The sequence below is a fragment of the Pelophylax lessonae genome, assembly GCF_965119305.1.
Source record: "Pelophylax lessonae genome assembly, chromosome: 1".
In the NCBI taxonomy this organism is placed as follows: Eukaryota; Metazoa; Chordata; class Amphibia; order Anura; family Ranidae; genus Pelophylax; species Pelophylax lessonae.
In genome coordinates, this window is record NC_138768.1 from 275894484 (window position 1) to 275920896 (window position 26413).

The window sequence follows — 26413 nt, forward strand, 5'->3', positions numbered from 1 at the left end:
TGAGAGCGGCGGAATATTTAATTATAGTGAATGATTGCACACAATCCTTTGGGAAGAAGTTCTTGTTCTGTGATTCTTCCTTGTTCGTGTGCATATTTTTTCATGTTGTAGCAATGTAATCACAACATTCATTTGAGTACAAAGTTAAATATTTATAAAGACGCAGTACACATAAAATGATAATGCTGTATTGATGCAGTTGGCACTGTTTGAGTCTATGAAAAAGAGACCATTAGAATAGTCCGTTAATAATTCTGCATCGGTAAACTATTGTATAAGAACAAACACATAAATCAATGCACACAGTATCCAAAGTACTAGGATTGTATGAGGGAAATATCAAGGAGCGTTAAGGAAATCTAGTTATAGGTGCTCACTATGACATATATAATATGTAACATGCACATTCTATCACTTAATATAGAAATAAGTTGAGAAGTGGCTTGAAGACACAAGGATAAAATGTTTGCATGCTTCCTAGTCTCACTCTAGCTGGAGGGATCCAATGTGTCCCGAGGACCATGGTGGATTTGCTGGTAACTTGAATGGCCAGTTCAAGCCTCAAGGTAAGTTTCCTGTGCTGTCCAATTTTATGAGACAAGATACACTTATGATGTTGTAGGCTACTGATAGACATGAAGCTGATTTGATTTGTCAGGGTCATGGGGACCTAGAGGGGTAATGGTATTAAAAGAACTCACATTGTGATATTAGAAGATGTTCTTAGAAATACTATTTCAGTTTCATGCTCACAAAAAAGAAAACACCTTCACTTTTGCTCATGGCTACTCGCTGCTTGGTTTTGGTTAGCCAGCCAGGAACCACAGTGCAATAAAGATCATACATGAAAGTAAATACACAACAATCAACATATTTTTTGTTACTTAAAAAAATAATTTACATAACGAAAAAAAAAAGTTTTCTTGCTTCGCCAGCTCGGCCAAACAATACAAAATTAGCCTATTTTTAATAAACTTGTAAGAATTGAATACTTAGACTCAGTTCACACTATGGCGATCCGACTTAGGGGGCGACCTGTGAAGTCGCGTGCACCGCGACTTCGGCACGACTTGCACGGACTTCAGAAAATGAATGTCTATGCAAGTCACTCCAGGTCGCCCCGAAGTAGTACAGGACCCTTTTTCTAAGTCGGATCGACTTGTTTCACTCCTATTAGGACCGTTCCTGTACTACACTATGGGACGCGATGGTGCGTGACTTGTCAGGCTGACCAAGTCGCCTGAGAAGTCGGACTAGTGTGAATGGAGACTTAATTTTCAATTGCAGATAAGAAGATAAATATTTATCTGATAACTGCAGTTTCTCGGAAATACTCATAATTCTCATGTAAATGCCCAAAGTACCTGTTGGTAACTTTGACAGTTATATCATGCTTGCTAAGATTTGCTGAAGATCATTTTTCTAACCCAACATAAAGGGGTATACAGTATACGTTTATGAAAAAAAATCTGCTGAATAAATGTCAAAAGCATTTGCCTAGCCATCACAAATTCTGACATTATTTTTCTTAATACCTTTATTTCTTAAGATTGTCAGCTCCATCTAGAGGCCATAATGCAGTATTTTCCATAAAATACCTCAATCAGGAAAATACTGTAATATGATCACTAGATGGAGCTGAGGATCATATTACGCAAAAAAATAAAAAAAGTGAGTTTGTGATGGCTGGGAGAATGCATGTAAAATTTGTCCTTTTTTTTTTTTTTTTTTATAAATAGTTCAGCCCAAATTTTTTTTTTTAATTTAGGATAGAGGAGAAAGGTTAAAACCCCTGTCAGTTTATTTGTTGCTATTTGTGCCCAATAGGAGAGACACCCCAGGAAATGAGAAGACGTTTCTTCAAAGTAAATTCCCCTCTTAGACAGTTTCCCCAATGGCAGATTTACCTTCTGGTTAAGGTCTTGTTCTGGTAACAGTTCTAAAATTTTGGATTTCCCATCACTTTCTGTTTTAGTGATGGTGGTCACCAGGACAAAAAGGGGTAAATAAATGTGACTCTACTGAACCAGGACAAAGGCAGCAATAAAAACCTACTCTACCTTCTCTACTTTAGTCCAAAACTAAAAATGTTCCATTAGCTTTCTTGGGCACCAGTCAGTCACATATGGACTTTTACCGTAGGCCATCCAGAACAAGGGGTCACAAATATATTTTAAAGTCATTTTTAAGGTAAAAATGGATTGATGAGTGAGTCGTGAATCAATGAACTCTCAATCCAGTATTCAAGGATGCACATTCCTTTTGAAATTATTTTTCAAGTTATAAAAGCTGTGTAATTTTGATTGAAACTGTCTTTCTCTCACCTTATCAGTTCTTTCCCACTGCTCCATTCTCCTGCAGGAGTGCTAAGTATAAACCACGTGATAGCTTGATTTGTGTCAGAGCTTACACAGGTTAATGACCTTCTCTATTCCTTTGTTGTGCATTGGAAGAGAGGGTCAATTGTTCCCCATCTCCGGAATTACCGGATGTTCCTCAGCACTCCTGCAGTGGGGAACTGAGGAAAAAATGTACGTGGGATTCCCTTAAATTTTTGAAGCAGTGTTATTTATAACAGTCCTTATGGTTAAAGTATTATGGGTAGATTTACTAAAGCTGGAGAGTGCAAAATCTGGTACAATTGTGCATGCTAGCCAATCAACCTATAACTTCAGCTCGTTGAATTAAGCTTTAAAAAAAACAACCTGAAAACTGTTTCTATGAAGAGCTGCACCATATTTTGCACTCTCCAGTTTTAGTAAATCAACCCCTTATTGTCAAGTGTTTATAAAGCATTACATACAGTAAATGTGAAAATGGAACCAAAAAATACTACACTGTTTCTAAGAGTGCATTACATTTGGTCCTTGCTCCTAAATGTTTTCCTGTCCGTGGGCACTATGCCCAGACTATTCTCCTTGATATCCTGTTTTGGTAATAACAGATGTTTTTTAAATCACATCCTAGTAAGATACTAGTGAATGAGACATAGGTAGGAGGATAAGTTATTAGATGCTTGAGTACACACCAGTAAAGCCATATCTATTTGTATGTAATAGCTGTGTACATACCTGTATTCTACACTGTCCTTGCATTGCAAGATCACGATTATAGATATATAAGACTATTTATTTAATATAGTTGAAAATCCAGGAAGCAGATTCTATTCTATTATTGCACAAATCCTCTAGGAGTTAAAAATCACATGATGTGAGCTGTCTCATGCACACACAAGTTTGTTCTTCTGAGCATCCTGAAGGCTTCTTCAAGCTGTGTGACAGTTAGAAGTAAGCCCCTTATGGTTGTCCCATACATTGATTATCACATTTCTGGGAGTGGGATGGCACACTATGAGTCAGAGCAGCGGGATCAAGCAGGAAGAATGACCTGTGCTGTATTCCACAACAAGAATACTGACATGGCATTGACATGGTGCCTCCAAGGGACATTATGGCTAATGTGGGCACTGCCCTTTCAAGTCCAAATATTAGTGGAGTGATTGAGGCACAGCTTCACCAAAATGGCGCAGTCAAGTGGGTAACATGGGCATTTTTTCACAAGTCAGCGGGACATCATACGGACAAACTCTGTCAATAAAAAAAAAAAAGGAAATAATTAAAAAGTAAATGCAAACAGCACATTATTTTTCTTTATAGTCAAAATGTATGACTGTAAAGAAAGACAGATGGCAACTAGACACCACCTTACCACAAGAATGTTATAGATTGGAGTGATAAACATTATTTATTACATTGCTTTTGCTAATCTATACAGCCTCACACATCGAAGTGGAGCAAATAATTCTTTAATGTTGCACTACTATGCATATTGACATTTACATTCCTTATCTTTGCACTTTCTTTAAAAACAATAAAAGGACTGAAATTTCAATTATGTATCATCATATTAATGCAATAAGATATTTCTTCATTCCCAGGCCTAAATGAGGTTCTTTCAGATGGGATCCTTTCATTTTTCCCTTTTGGAAAACATATCACTGGTCATTATTCGCCAAGGCACTTTCAAAGTAGATTATTTTATTGGCCAGCCTAGTCTAAGTCTAGAACAGTGTATCCTGATATAAGATATACTAACCTTCAAAATCCACTTGTCCATCCCCATTTAAATCAACATCGCGTATGATATCCTCAATGTCTCTGTGACCAACTTGTTGTCCCAGAAGCTTTTTCATTGCCTCGCGTAGTTCACTTGTACTAATCTCTCCATCTCCATTGGTATCAAACTAAAAAGATGAATGAGATATTTAAACAACTGGTAAAATTAATCATTGTAAATAAGGATGGGTTTACACAATAGGGCTTTTAAGGCTTCCCTCACCTCTTTGAAGGCATCTCGAAGTTCCTTTACGCCAATCATATCAGCTGTCTCTGCTAGAAGCTTAGGACCCATTAACTCCACAAAGTCATCAAAGTCAACATGTCCTCCAACTGTAAATATGAAAAAGGATAGGAAAAATGGGAAAATAAGTTCCGTCTTGCAAACACTGATTCATTGAATTTATAATTCAGTTCTTCAGCCCCTAACTTATGTTTCTAAAATTTGATTAACCTTTTTCATATTCCAAGTCATGATAAAAATGTGAGGTCAGTTTGCTATGAGTGAGTAATGAGACATTCCTACTGCAAATTAGGAAGTTTACAATAAGAGAGGGACATGACTCACGGTTCATATTGATTTGCTGAGACAGTTCTATTAACTCCATCTCGGTTGGCATGTATCCCATGGTCCTCATGCAATCCCCTAGGTCCTTACAGCTGATATATCCATCCTTGTCTTTGTCAAACTCTTTGAAGGCTTCTCTGAGCTCTGTGGACAACAATATAGGGATTAAAGTTACACAGACTTTTTTTGAGACTGAACAAAAAATGATAACAAAATATATAACATGTGAGGCCAAATAGTCATTTTTATTTTGATAATGAAAATTGCCAGGAGTGTTATGCAGGAAGTTAGTTGGAACATGTTTAATATTTATGACTTGAATAGATCTACAAACTTGGAATCATCTTGCCCTGTCAACTAGATTGTACCATTTGTGTATATGGTGGCTGTTTATCCATCATCCTGTATATTTTAGAACTCCAACACCAATCTGCGTCTGCAAATCTTTATTTATCGTAATATATAAGTAGATATTTCCCTTTACAGTATTCACAATAATACATGTTTTTACATTTAGTATGTCCATATTAAATTTATCCACAGTGTATTCCATACCACTCAAGCTGTTTACAAATCAGAGCTTCTCAGAGCACTGGCAACTGTGCTTTTCTTTGTTGTTGAATATAAACGAAAAATTAATTGTTGAAAAATGAATATATTCAACCTGTACTCCAAAACACCGTGGGAATAGAGGGGAAGATGACTCACTGATAATAAGTGATGCTCTTCACCTCTAAATGACTATTGCATTACCAGGACCTGCCACAACTTTCTTTTAAATTAGATAAATGGATGTTGTGCACATAAGGTACTATTGTATCGTTTTCGAGTTTAGCTAAAGTGCACTGTAAGTTTCTCCTGGACAACTGGTAATATGTCTGCACTGAAGACACATACACAAACTAAATGAAAGGCAAGTTTATTAAATTGTTACTTAACCCAGGACCCTGCATTCACTATATCTGGTCTTCCACAATACACAGAACATGGAAGTGCAATTATTTTAGTAAATATATACTGCTATATACCTTTTCTCATCAGCGGTATGTAGCAGTCTTATGACTTCTATCAGTGCCTGGCTGAACACTGGTTAAAGCTTGTAGGAGGAGTTTTCATTCTCCTCTGACTGTCCTATAAAGCTACATGACCCCTGGCCCTCTGTCTGTACAGTGCTGTTTGGCCCTGTGCTGATCACATGCACCCTCCCCAAAAAAATGTATACAATACACACCAAACTGAGAATGTGCATAGTGCCTCCAAGGCTCTGTACTATCAGGAGATGGATTGGGGACTGTGGAAGAAGTGGGGATCAGAGAAGATAGGATCAAACAGTCTTTTTACACAATGGGGAGGACTAACCCCTTAGGTTCCACAGTGAGTATAACAAGCATGCTTTACTGCATATGCAAACTGATTTTACTGTTGCGGGTTTAGTAACACTTTAGGGTACATTTGAAAAACCAAATTCACAAAAAAATGAAAGTGAGCACAGCAATTGTTGGGAATTATCAAAAATGATACGAAGCACACAGACATTAAGTACAGAGACATACAATTATATCAGAGAAAGTAAACAAACTAACTGGGCAGCAAGGAACAAACTAACTACAGCAGTCAATTATGTAGAGGATATTTCAAGCAAAAGTGGGTTACTGGACTGGGGAACATGACACAGGTGGGACAGACAACTAGGACGGTGGACTGCAGGATAGAGGAATTAAGGGTACAAGAAGCAGGAAACCAGAGTACAAACTAAAACATGTAACAGACAATCTAGTGGAATGATGAGACTGCTGACTGGGAGAGAGGTAGACATATAAAGCTTTCTTACAGTCATATGTAGGTGGTGGTTAATGAAGGGGTAAGAGCCAGAGGAGACCGATTAATAAGTAATAGGACCGATTCTGATTTCCTCTCTCAACTAAAATGAGACCTGCTGGATCCTTACAGACAGACATTTTTCAACGTGTTTTTATTTGGTAATGATTGGTCATATAGTTTGCTTTTTTGCACCATGTATATTTAGCCCAGCATTAGTTCACCAACAAACCACCCCTATCTTTTGCCTTGAGATTTTCTTTTCTGTTAGTTTACTGTTGTTAGACTGCCCTGGGATAGAAGCAGCAGAACAAACCCTGAGGGGCTGGGAGCACTGGTTGGGGGCAAGCATACAGCTTGTTTTGCTGTAGCAGGGCCCAAAAGAACAAAATGTACTTATCTTGATGGTATTGGGAAGCTCAGCTGATCAGAAGGTAGGAGAACCTTTATTTCATTCCTGATTACAGTATGTTCCTTATTATTTCATTCACTGAATTGGCTCTACCAGTGGTGGTAATATTACAGGAAGTGATGCCAATGGTGCTGGCAATTGAACAGTGGATGATGTGGTGGCAGGGAACAGAGACAAAATGGGAAGCTGTGGTTACAGGTAAATCATGCTGTACTCGCCCTATGGAGGCCAGATAAACAGGTTAGCAAAGAGGTATGAACATATGTGCAGAGCGAATGATATGCCTTAAGGCGTGTGTCAGGGGGTCTGTTTTTTTACACAGTGATCATTGATAATCAAGTTCTCTCATTGATAAAGTATGCCTGGGAAGTAGTAATGGGGAAAATAAGGAACTGAAAGGGGAAGAAAATAGGATATCTTCATCCCCTTATAAAATGTAGGACTTTGAAGGCATCCATTGACTGATCTCAAGAAGAATGTACACTTTGAAAAAGTATATGTCTCTGCCATGCGCTCCGTCCGGTTCACAAGCATGGTTGGTGGTATCAGCAGTGAGCTCTCCGCTGATACTACCAACCATGCTTGTGTGTCGGAGTGCCGGACAGAGATATACTTTTTCTAAGTGTACATTCTTCTTGAGATCAGTCAATGGATGCCTTCAAAGTCCTACTTTTTATAAGTGGATGAAGATATCCTATTTTATTTCCCCTTTCAGCTCGTTATTATCTACTTATTGGGATGTGGCATCACTTTACCGAGATCATGTCTCAGACTTCTGTACTCAAAATAATGGGGAAAATATCACTTAAGTTTAACCACTTGCCGACCGCCGCACGACTATCTACGTGGGCGGTCAGCCCCTCACAGGCAAAGTGACGTAGGTCTACGTCGCTCGCCTGTGAGGGTTTAGGGAGCGAGCGCGCGCCGCCGGAGGCGCGCTCCCGCTCCCGCGTGGTCACGGACCCCCCCGCGCGCGTGACCGGCGGACCCGATCGCCGCCGGCCACTCTGCGATCGGCGGGGGAGAGGGAGATAGTCAGGCAGCTTGTGTAAACAAGCTGCCTGTCATTCTCCTCTCTGTATGAGAGCTGATCACATGGATCTACTATGTAGATCCATTGATCACTCTGCATACAGTTGAAGCCACAGCCAATCACAGTTAGAATCACGCCCCTAGGGACACACACAGCCCCTCCCTCTCAAATAAAGTTAACCCCTTCACTACCAGTGCATTTTTACAGTAACAGTGCATATGTATAGCACTGATTACTGTAGAAATGTCACTGGTAACCCCAAAAGTGTCAAAAATGTCAGTCAAGGGTCCGATCTGTCCGCCGCAATGTCGCAGTACCGCAAAAAAAATCGCAGATCGCCGCCATTACGCGTTAAAAAAAAAAACAACAAAAATGACAAAAATCTTTCCCTTTGTTAGTAAACGCAATAACTTTTGCGCAAACCAATCAAAATACGCTTTTTGCGATTTTTTTTACCAAACATAGGTAGCATAAAACAAATTGGCCGAAAATATTAAAAAATTTTGATTTTTACATTTTTTTTTTGGGGAATTTCATATAAAAAAAAGGGAAAAATATTGCTATTTTTGCAAAATTTACGCTCTTTTTTTGTTTATAGCGCGTGATCAAAAAATCGCACAGGTGATCAAATACCACCAAAAGAAAGCTCTGTTTGTGGGAAAAAAAGGACGCCAAATTCGTTTCGGTACAGCGTCGCACGACCGCGCAATTGTCCGTTAAAGTCACGCAGTGCCGAATCGCAAAATGCCCTCTGGTCGTTTAGCAGCCAAATCCTCCGGGGCTTAAGTGGTTAAGGGATGTAATCGATATTACTGTGTTTTACACATATGGTCAAAGGTTTGTGTAAAGATATATTATTACATTCATTCCCCTTTATTCATAGACCATAAAACATATTATATTATCTACTATATTATATTGTTTTATTTTTGCATACAAATGTTGTTTACCTTCTATTTCCTCTGGACGCAGCTCTCTGTCCTATAACAGAACATATTGAAACACAGATTAGAGAAAGAAGAGAGCATTGCAGTTGGTGAATGAACAGGATTAAATGGCTGAACTACAATAATCTGTACAATAATCATGCACAAATGTCTGTGGGGTACAAGGGAAAGGTCTGTGATTGCTGAGCCTTAAATGTTTTCTGTGATTTTAATCATATGTAGGTTGTACTTTGTACTAACTTGTCACCTCATTAGGTTTGCAATAAGGAAAGCATAATTATCCATGCATGCATAGCCTTCCGACATAAAAGCATGCAAAAGCAATTACACTCAACGTAAGTATGATGTCAACAACTGTATTATTTAAAAAATATTCATATTATACATGGAATAATGTAAGCCCTACAGTAAATTATAAGGATGCTACGATTCACACACAAGTTCACAGGCAATGTGAATGCACAAAGCCTCTGGCTGAGTTTATTATAAAGATCACTGGACTCCATGCTGAATCCTAAAATGCTGAATGAATTATTCAAGGGGACATGTTTTTCCTATGATACGACAAAACTCAGACGTTGACTGCTTCCGCACACTTTCAGATGGCAGGCTTACTATACAGCTATTACTTGCATAAAGTGCCATTGGCACGTAAGGAGAACCAGTCACAATTGGGATCATGGAAAAATCTGAACATTCCATCCTACATTATCACAAAAGTGCCTTTCTGCCAACTGCCTGTTTTTACACTGCTACATATGCAGTCTCCTGAGTGTACATAACATCTTCACACAACAGTAGCTGATGAATGTAGACAATTATAAGGCTCTGTGTTTAATACTGCTATGCATACTTAGGAGCTGGGGGAGAGTGCGTACTATCAAGTTCAAGCTTTTGACATGGAGCAAATGTCAGACCACAGGAGGCCTCCTATCTCTGGCTCTTGACTCCAAGACTCTTCTTCTGACATACTGTACTAGGCAATGCTAAAAAAAAACCTTGGGAAATATAAATCTTTCATGGAGGTGCCTGAAAACTTATAACAAATTAAGACTGAATTCTTGTATAACCCACAGCTGACTGATTTTCTGTAAAGTCCAAAGTATATGCAGGTTATTAATATTGCCCCTGCTTATTGAACATAATTACGTAATAAATAATTATAGTCAAAGTGATATTTTCCCTCTTCATTATCCTGGACATGAGGAAAAGAAAGTTGGTGCCTGAATGGCACTAGTCTTTGTCATTTCCATTGCGTGGGTAGTGCCACAAGTGTATTCTGCAGAATCACACCATATGCTATGGCCCGGGGCATACAGTACAGAGGGTTATGGTCATGTCTTAGGCCTCACTCACACTGCATCTCAAAGAAGCTGCTTCTTTGAGAGATTGAGCTTATTTTTTCTCTGCCTGTTAAAGTAATACTAAAGTCTCTTTTTTTTTTAGTTAAAAATAACAAACATGTTATACTTACCTGCTCTGTGCAGTGGCTTTTGTACAGAGTAGCCATTGATCCTCCTCTTCTCGGGTTCCTCTTTAGTTCTCCTGGCCCCTCCCTCCTGTTGAGTGCCTCCATAGCAAGTAGCTTGCTATGGGGGTACCTGAGCCGAGCCGCAGCTCCCTGTGTCCATTCAGACATGGAGCCACAGCCCAGTCCCGCCCCCATTTTTTTCCTCATTGGCTGACTGACTTTGATTGACAGCAGCGGGAGCCAATGGCACCTCACTGCTGTCTCAGCCAATGAGGAGGGGAGTCCAGGGCTGGATCTAGATGGACCTCAGGTAAGTATTAGGGGAGCTACTGCACACAGAATGCATTAAGATAAAAAAAAACTTTCTGCCTTTACAACCAATTTAACTCCCCTCCATGTTAGTTTATGTGTATATGCACACTAAAGGTGGTTTAAGTAGTTTAGTGGCAGGAGAGTTTAATGGCAGGAAAAAAAAAAAAAAAAAACATCACTTGTACATTTTGGAGAGGAGGTTTGAGCACAAAAAATGCTCAAAAGCTCCAGAATTACGGGCAATAGAATGCATTATTGCCAGACATGGGAACACCCATGCAAAACATGGCTTTTTACCAAGTTTTTGCTCCTGCTAAACTCCTGTAGGAGAAATAAACATCAAGAGCATAGATTGTGCATGAGGCCTTACAATGCAAAGGTGTAAACTGAGTGCTGCTGCTTCCCGCTGGGAAAGAAGTGAGCTGACAGAAAGGAGCGTTCCTAAATCTGCCATGGTAGGAAATCCACCTGACACTCTCAAATCTCTCCCCGCTGACAGAGAAGGACGGTTGGCTGATGTAAACACAGCCGTCCGTCCTTCTCCCTCGGATGGTAATAGAGCCCATGTGATCCTGCTAGATAGGATCACATGTCTCTGTGTTCATCTCACAAGCCTAACCCCCCCCCCCACACACAGTTAGAATCACTCCCCTAGGCTTACATTTAACCCCTTGATCACCAACAATGTTAACAACTTCCCTGCCAGTGTCATTATTATAGTAACAGTGCATACTTTTAGCACTGATTACTGTAGTAAGGTCACTGGTACCCCAAAAAGTGTCAAAGATGTCAGTTAGGGGTCCAATCTGTCCGCCGTAGTTAGTAAACGTGATAACTTTTGCGCAAACCAATCAAAATACGCTTATTGCTATTTTTTTTACTAAAAATATGTAGCAGAAAACAAATTGGCCTAAAATGTTAAAAAAATTAGATTTTTAAATTTTTTTTGGGAATGTTATATAGCAGAATGTGAGAAATATTGTTTTTTTTTTTTTTTTGCAAAATTATCGCTATTTTTTTGTTTATAGCGCAAAAAATAAAAATTGCACAGGTGATCAAATACCACCCAAAGAAAGTTCTATTTGTAGGGAAAAAAGGATGTCAATTTTATTTAGGTACAGCGTCGCACGACCGGCGCAATTATCCGTTAATGCAGTGCCAAATCGCAAAATAGGGCCTGGTCATTAAGGGGGAAAATCCTACGGTCTTAAAGTGGTTAAGCCACCTGTGAATTTGGATTTTGGCCTGAATTGACATATTTTGAAACATTTTTTCATTATTTTTTGTAACGTTTGGTCTTTGTGCCTATATATAATATCCTATACATTATAATGAAACCTCAGAGTGCTCTTCATATGTCAAAACTCAGAAAAAACTCTTGAAAATTCTGAACCCCTGACAAAGTCATGATGATGAAACACGTTGGGAGGAGTGGCCAGGTGAATGCACCCGAGAATTAGGGTCAGAGTGGTGAAGGACATAGGTTTAGACCAGTGTTTGCTCATCCGATGTCTAACTACAATTTATCCTCTATATGTTGGTGAAGAGCGATGTATGAGTGTTTTCATCTTTATACTACACTACAGTACATTCCTGTTTGATTTTTATTGGAGCTTATTACATTAAAGTCTGTGAAGGAGTCACTGTAGCTGACAGAGTTTCAATAACACAAGCGCTGTAAGACCTTTTTTTTTTTTACTCAAAGGTCATTTTGATTTGGTGAGTCATTTTGTGCTCACTGGGTGGATCTGAGCACATTGTTCATGGCAAATGTATATGCATAGCTCCCAAACCTCCAAATCAGGGACTGTACCTCTTTTGGAACAAAGTCTATCTTTCTCTCTCTCCTTCTCATTACATACCTTTTGCTATTAGGTATCCCTCTTTCCCAATTCGGAAAGTTGGGAGCTATGTATATGGCAGAATGAACGCATGGATTGAGGAAGCACAGACTTTATTAAGAAGAAAAGAAAACTATTAATTGATTTTTTTATGTTTTGTTTGTTTTGCAGTTGTTTTACTTTGATACATTTTATGGATTACATGGTTCTATCACACATGCTTTCGTTTATTGGATGTTATATGTCTATTTACATCAGTGTATATACTAGAGTGAGAAATATATACATATATATATATATATATATATATATATATATATATAAATATTTTGCAACATTTTTCACATAATCAATGTATTTGTTTAGAGATTTTTTTGGTGCTCTGAGGTTTCATTATAATACATTTTGAAGTAGTATACACATTTTTCCCCCCGAGCAGCACTGTTGCCCCATATTCAATTAGACAATAAAGACAAGCACAGCAGTTTTTTTAATTACAACTTCCTATACATGCTCTGGTTAACTGGTCAAAGGATCCCAATGATCCTGTATCCTTACCTATTTGAAGCAGGTATTTACTTTATTAAACAATTCATAAAAACCTTGTATCCACTATCTGTGTAGGGTTAGTGTTGGTGAGCATCCTAAATAATGAACCGTATCTGTATTGTTTTTTAAGCAACTCATGGACAGATCATTTGTAAATAACACCTTTCCTCTTCATTTCTGTACTACTTTTGTGGGGAACTAGTAGCATGGGTCAGATACAGCCCTCATGTTATGGAGATACCACCTCATCTCACCTTAAGACTTTATCATAGCCTTGATGTGCTATTATATGGACTACCGTTTTTATGTAGTGCTAACAGCTTGCGCCACTTGTTCCATTTCTTGTCTGTTGTGTCTGACAAATGTATACAGGGAGAGAATTTTGAAAGCATTTGTTACCCCCAACATTTTATATTCCTGATATGTGCCTCCTGTACCATGTACTTGTATGAGAAGGGATCCAGTTCTCTTTATATTGCTTCCTTTATGTAAAATCCCTGGCACTCCTGCTTGATAGTCCCTCTGCTTTCCTGATAAAAACTGACCACATTGAGCAGTAGAACACACCGTAGTCAGTTCTCTAGATATACTGGAAACTCAGTGTGCTCTCCTCCAATTATCAGACTTGTCCTGACACCCCCCCCCCTTACTGCCCTTCACTGGGAAGCTCAGTGTACTACTGCTTCCCTTCCCTCCAGTTGTTATAGAGTTGAGAACAGAGGGATTACTTATAAAAAAAGGGAAAAAATGTATATATAATGTTTTTTTTATATATCTATTCAAAATGTTTTGCCTTTCATTTCTATTTTAAACTGAATAGGTTGTTTTACAAGGTGATCGTATACAATTGCTTTATATAAAAAAAAAAAAAAAAAAAAAGATTGGCAAATCTGATTTGTAAACTGTTCTTGACTTGCATTTTTATTTGTATAGCAAAATACAGCTTATAATTTTAGTTAGATTTTTTGATTAAAGTTATATACTGGTGTCTGTCTATAGACTGCAAAAAACAAGTTACATAACAGCTTTATTATATTTTTTATGAGTGCATCTAATCTAGAAAGAATATTTGTCAATCTTCATTTTTCTACTCCTTACATGTGATATTGTTATTTGCAGGTTGCTGCGGACTTTATTGTTTATTCATGAATAAAGTGATTTCAGTCATAATTGTACACTTGAAACAACAGGATTACTGTAGAATATACGTTAGCATCTTCACACTAAGATGACTTTACTGGGCTAGTTCACAGAGTGACAAGTGTGTATTTGTACAGTTACTAAGGGGCCCATTTAAGGGGCCCATTTAGATAAAGAATGGATACTGGTATCCTCTCTTTGTAATACTCCATAATGTTCACTACCCACAGGCTCCACACTGCTGCCTGCATTTTATGAATGAGCTGTAAAATGCAGGCTGAGGTGTGGAGTTTTCACTTTACAGCAGGTGGAGTCCTATGGCGTTTTCTCTGGTTAGAGGACAGTCGGTCAAAACATTTTGACAGGTCATGTGATTGGGCTCTCCTCCCAGCTTTTTTTTGTACTCTTTCATTTTAATAGTGTTGCACTCAAAATCCCAAAGCCAGCAGAGGACTATGCACATTTGCAAAGCTCGCTGCTGTGCCTCAAAAATGTGCCATATTATTTCTTGAAGCAGTGGCATGGCCACAGTAAGACCATACCTTTTTAAATGTGCCTACAGAATATTTGGTCTAAAACTTTCATGAAGAAAGATGTGTGGTCTTTCTTTACAGAGCATTAAAAGTTTAGGCTGTACATTGCGTAATATGAACAAAAAACATTAGTTTAGATTTTGTGGCATAAGGGACGTAGTGTATACAGTTAAATTTGGCGATGTGGCTATAATAAAAAGTAATAGCATTAGGTTATATTGTCTTTTTTTTACTGTTGTTGCTGACTTCTGTAAAGAGTGCTTTGACATAGTAGTGGGAACAGCAAAAAGAGGAACTGGACAGAGAAATTTTGCAGCAGCAGATCTTTAAAGCAGGGAGCTGTAGGTGACAATTTATTTCAATGCTAGGTCTCTTAAAGGGCATGTATATATTTTTTTGCATATATTTTCTTCAATCAATTAATTATGTTCAAGACTGAAAAAAAAATGTTTAAAAATTCCTGGTAAAAAAATATATTGCATAATATTTCATATTTAATTCCTGCAGCCAGCTGATGTTGAGTGCAGGGCTAGTTTTAGGAAAGTTTCAGAAAGAGTTTACCGCTATGCTGCAAAAAAAATTGCAAACATGCAATTGAAACACTGAATGAGATGCATCCCTCCCTATGTCATAGTCCAGATGGTGCTCATTTGGATATTCTTTAAGCAGTAAAGTCAACATGATCAGAGATAGAACTAGACTTTCTAATTTGAAAGTCCAGTAAACTCTGTAAACAGAGAAATATGCTTGTTAAATAAAAGTTTTTACAAATTATTATAAATACAATTGGCCAACAATGTATAGTTTATGTTTAATAAATCACCATTCATAACGAAATCATGTCTGCATTTAAAAATGATTGCTGTTTTAATTATTCAGTGCATTTATAAAGTGTTCAGGAAGAAAACAAAAACTGATGATGTGTTACAATTGTTAGGCACAGTGGTTCAGCAGCATTATTCCCTAAAGCAGTAACATCCAGACAACAACAGTTAGCTAAGAACATTAAATGACAATGATTCAAGCAAGCAGTTTAGCTGTAGATGCAATCAAAGAGTACAACTGGTGTAGCACATCTTATGTCTATACTATTCTTTAATTATCTAAAAAAAGGATATTTATAGGACTTGATGGAAAGAGAAGCCAAGTTTTTTCTTTCATGTCATGAGAAATCTAAAGATATTGTTGCTACACCCCAAAATAACTTTAGTCTATGACTAATTGATAAGCATGATATATTATATGAAACAATGCATGACTAAGGTATTAAATATGGCTTGTACTGAAAAACTGCTATACCAATATCCCCACCCTTTGGTATAATACCTACATCACAACATATTGGAGTTAATTGGCTAATGCAGTTTTTAATAACCAAAAACATAAATCCCAAATTAATAATGATAAATAACATAACCTGAATATACAGTGCATAAAGAATGGAGCCACCAGGTCCTAATAGGCATCAAAACATAAGGACAGTATCTGCGTGCCACTTCTCAGGCCTCCAGCCACAAAACCACCAGCTCAGAGACAACTGGCATATACACATTCCACCACCAGGAAGCCGTACCTCAGACGGGTCCCTACACCGTACCATTTTGAGCCCATATGAACCTAAAAGGACCTTACACCCGCCAGTCTCCATTCCCGGCTTCTCACCACTTCAATTACCCAATACGGCATATCAACAACAATATACAGGGCGGGAGGGTGGGAAGATGTTCCCTGCTGGCTGCCCTCCAACTGAAGACCACCCCACCTAGATAGCACTCTACCTCCTCCCAAACTGCACCCTTACCCCCAATCCAATGAATCCTTTTTACCTATTTATATTACAGCTTCCACTTTCCTGACCCCCTCCTATACCGAAACCCCTTTAACCCCTGTCATGCCGGCCCTTTGTCTATTGTTTCACATATTTCACTCCGGGCCTTTCTGGAGTGAAATCCCAAATAAGCTAAAAAGCAGTCTATTGAGCATTTTTTAATACATATTTATTAAAATCACCGGAGACGTGAAAAGTAGATGTATGCATTCTTAATTTCTTAATTTCCCTATAGCATAACTCATTATTATGATCTCCCAAATAAATTATAAAGAGATTTACATAAATACGTATGTCATTTTCCTCTGTTCCTGTTAAGTGGAAAATCACCCAAACTTTGTAGTGTGAAAATGCAGGTCCCTCTAGGACTTTCAAACACAGGTCAACGCCAACAGAGCGTTATAAAGACTGCTGTATATTAAGGCAGGTACCAGAATTTAGCCTCATGCTTGCCTAGTGTAATTCTGTAAGGTAGAAATGATTATTACTTACTGTTACTGTTTAAAAAACCCTTAAACCAGAACACTATATAAACTAATGCATTCAGCAATAAGAAACAATTTCTACAACCTGCAATAAGGGACACAATGAAAATGGATGATGGGTCACATGGTTTATGATAACATTAAAATGTACAGGATGGGTCCAGTTACACAATAATGGGGGAGAGGGAAGGGACAAAACTCACGTACAGGCTGTCGATTCTCAGCGAATCCTTTTCGGAGAAATATACAGGCTGGGCCCAGCAGGTTGTGCATCACTGCGCAGTTTTGAGCCAAAAGCATTAGAGGCCCCTGAGCACCCTCTTCCCCAGACTGCGCCGATCTGAGACAGCTTCGCTCCTCCTGGTGCATCTTACAACATACAGAGTGTTACCAAAGGATACTGTAGGATCAATATTGAAAAAGGGCTTTCACCTGTCCTGTTACTTCTTCCTATATATGTGACCTATGGGTCACTAAGAGGCTTGCAGCCTCCCAGATCTTTTTTATTTTCAGTCTTTACCCCCAAATCTTCCCTAAGATCAGACCCTTTTCATATCACTTTTCTAGCTTCCCCAAAACAATATCTCTCTTTTTATCCTATCTCTCTCTGTGTACCTAGTAATTGGTAAAAGAACATTTTCCAGATTCTCTTTCCCTTGCCATCTCTTTTTCCCTCCTCCCCTGTATCTCCTCTCTATATAAGGAACTGTTTTAGTCTAGTACTGTCGGACCTTTCATTCCCACGCCTTTATAAGACATCATTCTCCTTACTGTTTGTATGCCTCCTTTGGGAATGCAAAACTTGGTTCATGGGTCATATAATACATTTAGGATTTCATCGCAGCCTTAAAAATAAATGGAAATAAAACCAAGCAGTTTTACAGACCACCCAAATAATATCCAGACAGAGTGAAATCTATGGCTATATGTATGCTATGGCTGAGAGAAGAGTCAAGAGAAATTCTGCAAGTGTAAAATAGACTCAACAGAGAGACCAACACTTGTCTTCGGTCATTCAGGGGATTAAATAAGACTCATTCAGATTTACATAGGTAAGGGTCTTTAAACATAAAATCTAAGCAAAATCACCCTCCCAGACAGGATTTATTTTATAGCTACCTTCTCCTTGTGTTTCTTTTCAAGCCATCAACCCCATCTCATCGTTCGCTATAGGTGCTACGCTATGGGGACACGTACCTTCTGTGAGAGGTTTCGAAGAGGAGACTTGACACAATTCCCCATACCACCCAGAACAGAGGATGAGCTTTCCCGAGGGAAGAGAGATAGAGAGGGCAGCAGCCAGCGAGGCATCCCGCACAGTGAGCGCCTCTGAGCCTGGGGGGCAGTCAGCGGCGTCCCACAGATTAGACCCTTTGAGCCGCAGATTGTTTCTCTGATAGAGCCTCTGATTACAGCAGATAAACTGCAGCAGAAACTATTCCCTGATGAGCTCAGAGAATCCGGCTAATTTGGAGCTGGTCCCCTTCCCCCATGAGCCTTACAGCTTTTCAATGACATGATGTGGGACAGATCAGCTGGAGGCATACACAGCATTCATGACACTGACGTCGACTCAGAACAGCACCAGGAATATTCTGATTTTGGGATATAGTTGGAATTTATTTATTTTTTTATTAACTACATTGTTGTCAGTGGGCAGTGATGTCATGAAATGGTTAACAAGCTTTGGCTTCCCTTTGGCTGCTTGTTCAAGGATGCATGCTCGCCAACAGCCACAATGTAGACCAAAGAGGCATGTCAAAGAAAGGACAACGTAGCATTATGCTTGGCATAAAAGAATCAGACTGAGCATGTCCCGCTCATGACTAAAAAAGCACTACATATCCAGGTCGAACATATGCGAGGACTTGCTGCATAGTGTCTGCAATCACAACTCCTGGAAGAAAAGAGAATGCAATTCAAGATAAGGCTGCCTGCTGGATCACGTGTAGTTCTATATAAAAAAGCAATTATAGGTCTGCCTGTACTGGGAAAGATGAGAAAAGGATGTCAGCGCTGAAGATTGAATAGAAAAACAACCTCTCACTCAAAACAGAGGTACACAATAATTGTGTTTTCTAGGTCAATGGCCGATATAGTACACATGAAAGGGTAAGCATTGATCCAAGATGCTATTAATAGCTGGCTCTGGTCTTTTTATACAATTCACTGCATCACAATGCTACATTTCTACAAAAGAGCAACCCAAAGTCTACCAGTAGGCTAAATATACAGTGGCATGAATAGGTTGCTGCTGATAAGCTATGAATACACATTTTGTCCTGCATCCCGATAGAAAATAGAATTGCGTAGATCACCAAAGATTAGAGAGTTGTGAATAGGTTTCCATTTAAGATATCCTTCAAATGCAGTGGAAGATCCCCAGTGAGTAGTTGCCGATATTATATAAGTCAAGGGTATAAGACTGAAATATCTATGATGGCGAGGGTGGGAAATTACATATACTATAATGATGATCCAAGTAAATAAACCTTGTCTCCAAACTACACTATATAAAAAAAAACACTAGTCTTAATTCAGGACGCCCTTTCTCCACACCACTTAAAAAAGAAAAATGACTGTGATTGTTCGCTTTATTTAAGGTGCAGGTTTTGACAAAAGTTTTTGTTTTTGAAAATGGAGAACAGGAAATCTCTTTTAAAGATTATTTTTGCTGACTGCGGCTTTGCCGCTGCTTCCCCTTGTTTTGGAGAATTTCCTTCACTTCCTGTGCCAGTAACAGTCTTAGACAGGAAGTGAGGGAAAATCTCTTCAATGGATACCCTGAAAACAAAAAAACTTTTTTTTTGTCTAGCAGGGTAAAGAAGGGAGAATTTCTGTAAGAATGTTATTGGTGTATTTGTATCCTGTGGGGACAAAGCATTAAACACTAAAGGTTTTCTTCCTTCTCCAATTTAGGCAAAACTAAGTTAGGATGAGAGAATAAATGAAATTTCCAGCTCAACTTACCAACCAGCCTGCAATCAACCAAATTATCCTGTCTAACAGTATGCATTAAAAACAGGGGTTTCCTTTGCACACATTTGCAAACAAATGCGTATGCTACAGAGCCCCGTTAAGGCACCCCAGTATTTTATGTAGTCCTAACTCTAAATTTTAGAGCCTCCACAGTGGAAATACATGCGTTATAATGGAGACAGCGTAGGTGAACCTGGAGGGAGTTTACCACAACTTAAAGGCGCATGGTGCAATGGACACCCAGCATATAGCACCATGGCAGCAAAGGTGTCCAGTGCATTCCCTCACCAATACTTCAACAGTACCAACAAATGGCAACTGCCCTCACCCATAACTGGCCTTTGCAACAAGGAGCACATGGAAGGGCGATGTGGCCCTTCCATGTGCTCTTTGCTTCAAAGGCCAGTTATGAGGGCAGTGGCCATTTGTTTGTGATAAGAGAATAAATGAGCCTTCACTTTAAACTTTGCTGCAATTGCTTTTCGACTAATGAAATATATTGTTAAAAGTAATACACTTCCTGTATTAGAGGTACATTCTACTCATTGTACTGTATCTATGGATAGGGATACGCGTATGTGTCTAGGTTCAGTTCACAGGGCATTTGCTGATCTCAAAGTAAAGTCGGAAAATTGTGAACTTAAATCTGAGCCCACTGAAGTCTATAGTAGGGGAGGGAGGAATCTTAAAAATTAATTTCAAGGCTAATAGACAACAGATTTCCTAAAAAGGCACAGGCAGCTGGAAATGTACCAATGCAAAAAAAAAAAAAAAAAAAAAGAAAAATGGGAAAAAATATTGTACACTGAACAAAGGGTCCTTTTTTAATGCAACTTCGATATTGACAAGGAAAAACACAAATCCTTCAAATGACATGCTTGGAAGATGCCTTGAAGTTGTATGTGATGTTATTGAACAGTACGAATCCCAAGGACAGCATCAGCAACACTATAATCTGGCATCACATATTTTGCATGTGTAATTGATTCTTTACATTTTACATTTTTGCATGGCTTAAGGACAGCAGCAGCACCCCAATAAAATTCACTACAACTTGAAAAAAGGCTTTTTGGTAGCTTTGGATGCAACTGATTTTTTATCAAGCAATAATTGGCTTAACTTGATAATGGAAGTAGCAGCCCCAACAGATCTAATAGCTATTCATACTGTACAAATTAGCCAGTGGCACAACAGGTTTAGTACAGTCTGTGAGTTTTTTTTCCACAGCACCCCAAGTTTAATAAAAAATGTCAAAACAGATGACAAAAACACTTCAAACCTACGGTCTCCTGTTCCCCAAACTACTTTTGAACCCCGTATAACCAATTGTTCCCAAAAAAATGACAGGTGTGCATAGACGGTGTGAAAGGTGTGCCTTAATCAGGACAGTATGCAATATACCCCTTTCTCCTAAAAAGCTTTTGACACCATGCTCTTCCCTACTGACACCGTTCAGGTTTTAATTTTAAAAAGATTATTTACATTTATTTATAAGAATATATCTATTACATATATATATATATATATATATATATATATATATATATATATACAGTATCTCACAAAAGTGATTACACCCCTCACATTTTTGTAAATATTTTATTATATCTTTTCATGTGACAACTCTGAAGAAATGACACTTTGCTACAATGTAAAGTAGTGAGTGTACAGCTTGTATAACAGCATAAATTTGCTGTCCCCACAAAATAACTCAACACACAGCTATTAATGTCTAAACCGCTAGCATTAAAAGTGAGTACACCTCTAAGTGAAAATTTGGTCCCAAATTGTCAATATTTTGTGTGGCCACCATTATTTTCCAGCACTGCCTTAACCCTCTTGAGCATGGAGTTCACCCGAGCTTCACAGGTTGCCACTGGAGTCCTCTTCCACTCTTCCATGACGACATCACGGAGCTGATGGATGTTATAGACCTTGCGCTCCTCCACCTTCCATTTGAGGATGTCCCACAGATGCTCAATAGGATTTAGGTCTGGAGACATGCTTGGCCAGTCCATCATCTTTACCCTTAACTTCTTTAGCAAGGCAGTGGTCATCTTCAGGGTGTGTTTGGGGTCATTATCATGTTGGAATACTGCTCTGCGGCCCAGTCCCCATAGAGAGGAGATCATGCTCTGCTTCAGTATGTCACAGTACATGTTGGCATTCATGGTTCCCTCAATGAACTGTAGCTCCCCAGTGCCGGCAGCACTCACGCAGCCCCAGACCATGACACTCCCACCACTATGCTTGACTGTAGGCAAGACACACTTGTCTTTGTACTCCTCAACTGATTGCTGCCACACAGGCTTGACACCATCTGAACCAAATAAGTTTATCTTGGTCTCATCAGACCACAGGACATGGTTCCAGTAATTCATGTCCTTTGTCTGCTTGTCTTTAGCAATCAGTTTACAGGCTTTCTTGTGCATCATCTTTAGAAGAGGCTTCTTTCTGGGACGACAGCCATGCAGACCAATTTGATGCAGAGTGCGGCGTATGGTCTGAGCACTGACAGGTTGACCCCCTACCCCTTCAACCTCTGCAGCAAAGCTGACCCCCTACCCCTTCAACCTCTGCAGCAAAGCATATGTCTATTTCCTAACGAAATCCTCTGAATATGACACTGACAGTGTGCACTCAACTTCTTTGGTCGAGAATACCAAGGCCTGTTCTGAGTGGAACCTGTCCTGTTAAACCGCTGTATGGTCTTGGCCACCACACTGCAGCTCAGTTTCAGGGTCTTAGCAATCTTCTTATAACCTAGGCCATCTTTATGTAGAGCAACAATTCTTTTTTTCAGATCCTCAGAGAGTTCTTTGCCATGAGGTGCCATGTTGAACTTCAAGTGATCAGTATGAGAGAGTGAGAGCAATAACACCAAATTTAACACACCTGCTCCCCATTCACACCTGAGATTTTGTAACATGAGTTACATGACACCGGGGAGGTAAAATGGCTAATTGGGTCCAATTTGGACATTTTCACTTAGGGGTGTACTCACCTTTGCTGCCAGTGGTTTAGAAATGAATGGCTGTGTGTTGAGTTATTTTGAGGGGACAGCAACTTTACACTGTTATACAAGCTGTACAATCACTACTTTACATTGTAGCAAAGTGTAATTTCTTCAGTGTTGTCAGATATAATAAAATATTTACAAAAATGTGAGGGGTGTACTCACTTTCGTGAAATACTGTATATAGTTGAGCTTTGGGGTGCACACCCTAATGCATTAGGCTGCGCACCCCTACTGTATGTAAAAAAATAAAATAGACTTCAGGTATGTGTTTGGTAGAAATTAGCTAGTGGCAGGACAGTATGCGAGCACTTGAAAAAGCACAAAAAGAAAGAGCTCTTTGGTGTGTGCCTTTTTAATGTATCTTCTGCCCATAGCAGCAATGTTCTTTACAGCATCTGCTTGCCATGGCAAAAGTATCAGCCATGGCAAAAGTACCAGCCATTTGGGTTCCTTACACATGAGAAAACACATGACTAGGCACCATAGAGCTCTTTAGCAAAATGCAGGCACTCCTTTTTCTCAAGGGTGCGTATCAGCCACTTTCTTTTTGAGTACATCTAATGTGCCCTTTTCCTTCTACCCCTCCTCAAGGGCACATAGCAGTCATTTTTGTTTAACTTGCTAATGTGCCATTTTTCTTCTCCTACTAAAAAGTGCATAGCATAAAAATGGTATAGAATCCCTGGCTCCTTTTCTACTCCTCCTCCTCCTCTTGTGGCATACCAGCTATTTACTTTGTACCTGCTAATGTACCCTTTCCTCTTCCTCAAGGTGTTGAGGGCGCTGGAGGTAATGAGGCTTGAGGTACTGGTGTTGAGAAGGAGGAATGGCAGTTCTGGTGTTATGGTGTTATTAGGAGGACATTCTGAGGAGGCTGTGCTGATAAACTATTTAACACATTTCCTGATGGTGGCTGGATCCCCCACACTGGATGCATAGCTGCAGGGCCAAAGCCAATGTCCATAGGCTCCTACTCTGCCACAACAAAGGGGTAGAGACGGTAGCAGCAAATGAGGCAGGGAAATTGTGCTTGCAGTAATGAGGAGAAGTGTTGGGGTGTTTGCAGTGAAGAGGAGGACATTTTTGTGGCGACTTCAAGGGGGACATTTTACCCCTCCCTGATAGGAGAAAAATAAAGGGGATCTACTGCTACCACCCAAGACTGGGCACAAAAGGACTTACTTTGAGAATTTTTTTGCAATTAAACTTTTTTGCCACCTTTCTCAGATAGTGGCTAGATCCCGTGTAAGCATAGTTGCAGGAAGAAAGAATGACCATCCTTCCACAAGATGGCTTTGGTTTGACACATGCAGAACATCACCACATACTTATGCAGTATAGTTGTTTGCACCAAACTACTGTAATGCTACCCCCGTAGGGGGCACCTGTAATCTGAGCCCATTTCCCCCATTCACAGCCAGTACAGCCACGCACACAGCATTTTTGCCATTCTTCCACTGGCTCAAGAATCAGTCCAGGTTTTTCTTTTTAGGGTTTTTATTGAACTCAACTTGGATGGTGATGGGAGCATGGGATATCCTGCATTGTAGAACTGTAGAATTTGAGGACTGCTAGGTTTCTGGTTGCTCTGTACAATTTAAAAGCTGTATTGCACAACTTTAGGCTGCTTTGTTCTTTCTCCTGCCTATTTAGCACAACTGCTGCCTGTCTTGCACAGCTCCTGGCTGCATCACACACTGGCTTGAAAGATCACCCCACAGTCACTTCTCCACTGTGTAGCAGGATCAAGTACCCAGTCCTAAAATAATGTAGCTTTCTCACTCTTGTCCTATTGGCTTCTATCTAGACTCTGATCCAGGCTCTTTCCTTCTCTCTTTGGTAGTAGCCCCCAGCTAAGCCTAGCTAAGACCATGAGGTCTTCCCAAAAGTAAGGATTCCTGAGGTTCTCCTCTGCTTCTCTGCCCCAGGAGCAGAGCCCCCAGCACTTGGGTCTCGTTCAGAAGGCTGGACCCTGGAACTGTGCACCCTGGCTGCAGGGCTTCAGAATATTTATTGCCTCTACAACCACCTACTGGATGTACCCCTTAAGGGATTAGTCAGAGAACCATAAATATTCAGGCTGCCTATTCTGCTCTCCCTCCCACTTAACTTTCAGAACTCTCAAGAAGTCAGGAGGAGGTGTCAGAACAGCAGCCTGTGAGACACTAAACATCCCAAAGCATTCAACCCCTGCTCCACTGATTACAGAGGTTATAACTAAATTTACCTAGCAGCCTACTCTAAACTAGGAGGGTGCTTTAGTACAATATTGCTATCTTTATGTCTGTCATAGTTGCCCTTAAATATTGGAAATACCATTTATTAAAAAACAAGGTCAGGCATGTCGTGGCTGAGGTAGTAGGTCTTTTATTTTTTTTTAAAAAGTATTTTGTATTTAGAGTTGTTTTTTTTTTTTTTAATCAATTATGTTTTAATTTATTATTTTTTTTAATCATAAAGCTGTTTCTGCCCTATTGAAGCAAGATAGGCAAGGCAACCTTCATCCTACCTTTATCTGTACACTGTTCATTGTTCTCAGATGTAAAACAACTTTCAAATAAAACAAGTAGTTCAGATGTTGACAATTGAATAGCTAGCTATCAAGTCATTGCAAAGAGATAAAGAGTTTTTGGCTGTGCAGATCTCTGAACAGATGGGGCACATAAATGAATGTACCCCAGCATTGAAATTTAAGGAACTCAATAGTCTCTTTAAGTAGACCTCACCACTAAAATTTCATATAACTGTAACTTTTGGTGATACTGATATAAGGGTCCTGTTGGGTACTTGATATAAAGGTCCTGTTGGGTCCCCACGATCTCCTGCCTGCAAACCACCCTGTCATATGCCTTCTCAAAGGCAAAAATTAACGTTTTTGTTGATGCACATTGCCCAGGAATATTACAGGTGTATCTCATAAAATTAGAATATCTTCAAAAAGTTAATTTATTTCAGTAATTCAATTCAAAAAGCGTAACTCATCTATTTTATATAGATGTGTTACACACAGAGTAATATATTTCAAGCATTTCTTTCTTTTAATTTTGATGATTATGGCTTACAGCTAGTGAAAACCCAAACTTTAGTATCTCAGAAAATTATAATATTACATAAGACCAATAAAAAAGTAGGACTTTTAATACAGAAATAATGGCTAACTGAAAAAAATGTCCGAATACATAATAGTATGCACTCAATACTTGGTCGGGGCTCCTTTTGCCTGAATTACTGCATCAATGCGGCATGGCATGGAGGCGATCAGCCTGTGGCACTGCTGAGGTGTTATGGAAATCCAGGTTGGGTCTGGTGTCTCATCTTCCTCTTGACAATACCCCATAGATCCTCTATGGGGTTTAGGTCAGG

The 26413-nt window shown here is 39.3% G+C and overlaps 1 protein-coding gene across 3 annotated transcripts in view; it reads right to left on the reverse strand.

Annotated features, from left to right (window-relative positions):
• Nucleotides 1–3115: 3115 nt before the first annotated feature.
• The window catches only part of CABP1 (calcium binding protein 1), a 65068-nt gene continuing 41770 nt past the window's right edge, over nt 3116–26413 (reverse strand). The window contains exons 1-7 of one of the 3 annotated variants that reach the window (XM_082257668.1): nt 18250–18564; nt 17260–17421; nt 8897–8927; nt 4684–4827; nt 4339–4448; nt 4096–4243; nt 3116–3587 (exon numbers count right to left, since the gene is read on the reverse strand). In XM_082257668.1, the coding sequence (XP_082113794.1) occupies nt 3562–3587; nt 4096–4243; nt 4339–4448; nt 4684–4827; nt 8897–8927; nt 17260–17421; nt 18250–18363 (735 nt within the window). In that variant the 5' untranslated portion in view covers nt 18364–18564 and the 3' untranslated portion in view covers nt 3116–3561. Of the gene's footprint in view, nt 3588–4095; nt 4244–4338; nt 4449–4683; nt 4828–8896; nt 8928–17259; nt 17422–18249; nt 18565–26413 lie in introns of those variants that run through there. The other 2 variants (XM_082257669.1, XM_082257667.1) reach the window with 2 other exon arrangements.